Source organism: Anneissia japonica, unplaced genomic scaffold (assembly GCF_011630105.1).
Source record: "Anneissia japonica isolate Jap-2015-1 unplaced genomic scaffold, ASM1163010v1 scaffold287709_len1912824_cov184, whole genome shotgun sequence".
NCBI classification, from domain to species: Eukaryota; Metazoa; Echinodermata; class Crinoidea; order Comatulida; family Comatulidae; genus Anneissia; species Anneissia japonica.
In genome coordinates, this window is record NW_022751466.1 from 1,545,164 (window position 1) to 1,550,153 (window position 4,990).

The 4,990-nt window shown below is 34.8% G+C and overlaps 1 protein-coding gene across 1 annotated transcript in view; it reads right to left on the reverse strand.

Moving 5' to 3' along the window:
• Positions 1-459: 459 nt before the first annotated feature.
• The window catches only part of LOC117121687 (40S ribosomal protein S12-like), a 6,696-nt gene continuing 2,165 nt past the window's right edge, over positions 460-4,990 (reverse strand). Inside the window, exons 3-6 of the mRNA XM_033266970.1 lie at positions 3,809-3,949; positions 2,372-2,474; positions 1,199-1,300; positions 460-613 (exon numbers count right to left, since the gene is read on the reverse strand). Of these exons, the coding sequence (XP_033122861.1) occupies positions 551-613; positions 1,199-1,300; positions 2,372-2,474; positions 3,809-3,949 (409 nt within the window). The 3' untranslated portion in view covers positions 460-550. The remainder of the gene's footprint in view (positions 614-1,198; positions 1,301-2,371; positions 2,475-3,808; positions 3,950-4,990) is intronic.

Here is a 4,990-nt window from a genome sequence, read left to right on the forward strand (position 1 = left end):
TTGTGCAACAAGTGTCAGGGGCCGAGGCCTAGCCTGTAAAAAATCTACGTATATTTAACTTAATTTTACATGAAAATCAAATCAAACGTCTTCTGATGGTTCTGTGAACCTTCCTTAACCTACCAATGTTTTAAAAAGTATTTTACCTGTGTACTTTGGGTTTTTTTGCTTGTTTTCCTGGACCATACAAAAACTCGCAACATTATAGAATAGGACTTTTAGGCTTTGTTTACAATTTTATACACACTCGGCCAAATTGTGATGACATCATCTTTCGTCGCTAATTCGGTCTATTGTGGCAAGCTAAACTTAATTACAGGTACTTCATCTCAAATTTTGATTAAGTTAGCAAAAGGGTGTTGTGACATCACAAAGATACTTCTATACTACAGTATTTATTTATAATCTTGCCAAATAATTTTTAGTTTGTGACAAGCAAATGAAATAACTCTCTAAATATTTCACGGCTTTAAAAGAAATCTTTATTCAGTGACATTACATTCAACAGACTACTTTACTATTATTGTAGTTAAAATGATAGGTTGTCTGTTTAATGTTGGCTCTTGAAGTATTCTGTCAATACGTCCATGGCTGGTGTTTCCTTGCCGATGTCCTGTTAAGAATAATAATAATAATACAATAAAGTAATAATAAGATATATATTTATTTATAGGAAGTCTCTATGCACTTGACAAAAGTAGTAACATAATACAGCAGTAACAAAAATAGACAGCACCAGTATCCACTACCAATGCTCATGGTCACTCCTTCTCCACCCCGCAGGGCCACTCCCTTGTTTGAATAAGTAAACAGAAGAAATTTATTGGGGTGAAGTAACAGGTTTTTAATTTATTTATTCAATTCCAAATTAAATACTAAACTTAACTTGAGGGGTACAGCAAGTGACAGGGTGAAAAAAGTTTACTTTAAAAATGGCCCTGTTGGAAAAGGACCCAAACCAAAACTTAACTATCGTCATTCACATGAAAATAACATTTAACAACATTACATTATTCGTGATGACAAAACGACTAATAGCACAGCGTACACACTAATAAATGTCTAATTATTATTCAACACTGTATTTCTTGGAGTTGCAAATGAGTTGTACTGTAGATAAAAATCCTTCTCAAATTAAGTTGTGTATGTCAGGGGTGTTGTATTTAACTTGGACTGAGGTTACAGTAATACAACTAACCTTGACAACGACACAGCTACAGGCAACCACTTTTCTTGCTTTACCCTCGCGGTCAATCTTGCACAAACCAGCCCACTCACCAAGCATCTTGTTATCATCAACCTACCCATTAAAAAAAAATTTTAATTAACGTATAAAAACAAATAAATAAAACATATTCCCAATCAGCTTACAAAGCATACAGTAATATCCCTAAATAAATTATCATTTGTCCATCAGGGCAGGTTCAATAGAAAAAGGCATCTACTGACATGACTGTAGAAGGTAGTCCACATTAACTAACTATAGAGGGTGCATTTGTGAACTTGTGAACATCCTCAGACTTCGTTTGGAGAGAGTGGCAAGTACTCAGCACTGATCATAAGAAGAGGGAGCTTGCGCCAATCATCACAGGATTTTTCCAAGACAAATGCATACGTATTTACATTCCTTAATCAATTTTTCTGAAATTCTACATAAGCATATTAGCATCCATAGTGGCTTGCTAGATTAAACGATTAAAATTCATTTCAAATTTTATTTTAGGATAAACATAAAGATTATTAACATAAAAACTGAAAACCTGCCATCCTAGGATTGTTAGAAAGATTTTTTGAAAAACTAAAAAGATTTAATTATATTGAGTAATATTGCAATTTCAGTGTTGAATTGTTTATTGTAATGTAGTTGAATGAATATCAGAAAGATTAATGTTTTGAATCAAACCTAGAAACTTAGAACAGTGTAACTGTCAAAGAGTTGAGCTCTTACACCTCAGAACTTGTGTATGCATCTTACATAGAGGTTTGTTTTTATAGGCACCTCATAGATTAACTACAATAATACATTTATATTGAAACATGTTTAGTAGGCCCAACAAAGAAATACAGGGTGGTTTCTTTTTTCTTCTTTGTGGTTTGCATGTTTTATCTCTGACTAAAGATTTTAATTTTCAATATCCCAGGGTTTGTTATTTGAAAATGGCTGGCAAGTACTCAGCTCTCAATTTGTTTATGTACTCAGCCTTAATTTGTTTATGTGAGTGACACTACTACTGCAGTTGTGGTGTTAGTTTTCAAAAAAGTTTTAATGTGTGATGGTGTGGGAGTGCAATCACTCACCTAAAATCACAAGCCCTGATATTATACTAGGTACAAAAAAACTAAACATATTTATTATGGTTGGACTATCTACCTTCAAAAGATCAATGTTGTGCTCTGCGCAGAGAGCCTCAACAAGCTTCTTGTACTGAGGTTCATCACAGTTGCTGGCCAAAACGCACAGATGGGCTTGACGCCTACAGTAAAAATCAACATATGATCAGCATAATATGATAAAAACAGTATTTACTGCACTATGCATAACATACAATTCCAAAAAAATGTTTGATTATACTAGACATTCAGCTTAATTATGATACAGTATATAATTTAATGAACTATGGAATACATCTACTCTTTACAAAGAGTTTACAAATGTTGTCACCCAGCCACCCTCAGTTTTCTACAGCTACAACACTACAATACAAAAAAAATATTTGATCTAAATTCAGCCAGCCCATGAAATTTGGAAAAATTAGGTCAGCAAAAATTTGCCGACCTTAAATTCTTGGCAGTCTCTGCAATTTCTTACTACCTATAGTAGGCCTATAAACTATAATTTTTCCGAACACTCGACTTTACATTGTCATCTACAGATCGTGATTTTGTTAATCATCTCTATTAAATCAATATATTGTTGGTGAAAGAATGGCTGTACTTGTATTATTTTAACAGTGTAGTATAATATATATGTTTTGCATATGAAAATCGCTGAAGAAATATCGTTTTATTTTTCATTTTAGTGTTATCTTCAGCATATGAAATATCAATTTCATAAAAGCTACTATCGTATCATCCTTACAGGCTGCCTTTGGTTCAAAACTGCCCATGCATGTCAATGCGCATGCCCAGAAAGATGTATCTGGAATTTTCCACATACAGTATGTACACATGTACTTGAATTAGTGAAGTCACGATTGCGATCATGATTTTGTTTAAACAGACGGTAGAATTAAGCCTACGATATATTTAATTTGGTTGTTTTTAGATAATAAACAACATTTTAAATATGATAATACTTTAAAATAAAAACAAACAATAGATTTAGATAATCATCTACGCAGTCCATGTGGCTGCAATTTGACAGTGTTTTAGGCCTTGGCTGGCTAGCGTCACTCTTACCTAGCTGTACAAAACGACTAGGCCTACCTGGGCGAGAAAGACAAGACGATTGCACACACATTGTATGTATGCGTATTAAAAATAATTATTGTACTGTACAAACAAATGTTTTATAAACAACCAATTTCCTCGGTTTGATGATGTACGTGATATTTAATTTCTGCTGTAGCATGTTTTAAAGTATTGACTTTCCAAGCAGTTTTTGAAGCAAAGAAATCTTGGTCTAGGTTGGCAAACAATTGCCATGCTGTGGCAATTCAAGATGCAGTTTAACATTGTGAAAATCCTCAGACTTCGTTTGGAGAGAGTGGCAAGTACTCAGCACCGATCATAAGAAGAGGGAGCTTGCGCCAATCATCACAGGATCTTTCAGAGTCAAACAACTGCAGGTAGTGTCTTAGAAACTTACTTGTCAAGTGCTTTGGCAGCTTCATGTAGACCTCTGGCAAGTCCATCATGAATGAGAGCAGTTTTCAAGACTTCTTGTAGAGCCGTGTTGACATCCATAGGGCCGCCAGCTGCTGCTGGGGCAGCTACGGGAGCGTCATCTCTACATTAGAAAACATTAGTATAAAATTATAAAACAGTACACATCTGGTTCGCTATGCACTGAATATTTCTCATTTAATAATTTAGTTGTTATGAATTATTGTTCTGCAGAGGGGAAAATGTGGAAAATATTATCCTAAATAAGTGGAAATATCAAATCTTACTACAATACCATATGTAAAGTTGGTACTAAATAGTGATGAAAATTTGATGCCTTGTTGTCAATGTTGGTATAGGTAGACATCCTTGGCCCACACGGTCTTACCTGCCAATATTTGAATATCAAAAATAGGGACACTATTCATTGGTGCCACGTCCCCGCCACCCCACCCTAAACAATTGTAAGATGGTAATTATATATCATAATTACTGTACCCTGTACTGCTCTAAATAAAACAATAGTTACTGAATTTCAAATGTACTGTTTATTTACCTCACAACCAACACAAATATTTAAGTTACATTTTAATCAGTAGGCCTACAGACTTTACCATGAAGGGCACGGTATGTTGCTTGTTTCACTGATCTCATCGGAGACATAACAATAGAGAAAACTCTCTCAGTCACTACTGCTATGAAATATTACCGTAGTTCCCCGGGTATAAATCCCACCCCCGACTTTACACCCAACTTCGCATTTTGTGGTGTTTTTGACATTGGAAATCAGGACAATTGGCAAGTATGCACGTTTAAACCACCATATTGGTAATTTGACGATTATACAGTAGTTGAAGAATAAGAAACTTATTCCTCCATTTACTACCATCCTTGCGTCACAAAAAAAAACAAGAGACCGGTCAAGTCAACAAAAAAAAACCAAACCATGTGTGGGGCACGAGTGACGAGACGACGATCAGAGTGGCCTTGTCAATTTAGCCGCTGTTTGTAAATTCATAGAAATGTTGTCGCGACCGCCGCATTTTCACTGAAAAACTTTCGAGATTTTTCATTTTTTTACATAAAAACAATCATTTTTTGTTATACAGTAGAACCTCGTTTTTACGTACCCCAGTTATACGAACCCTCTGTTTTACGTACGCCT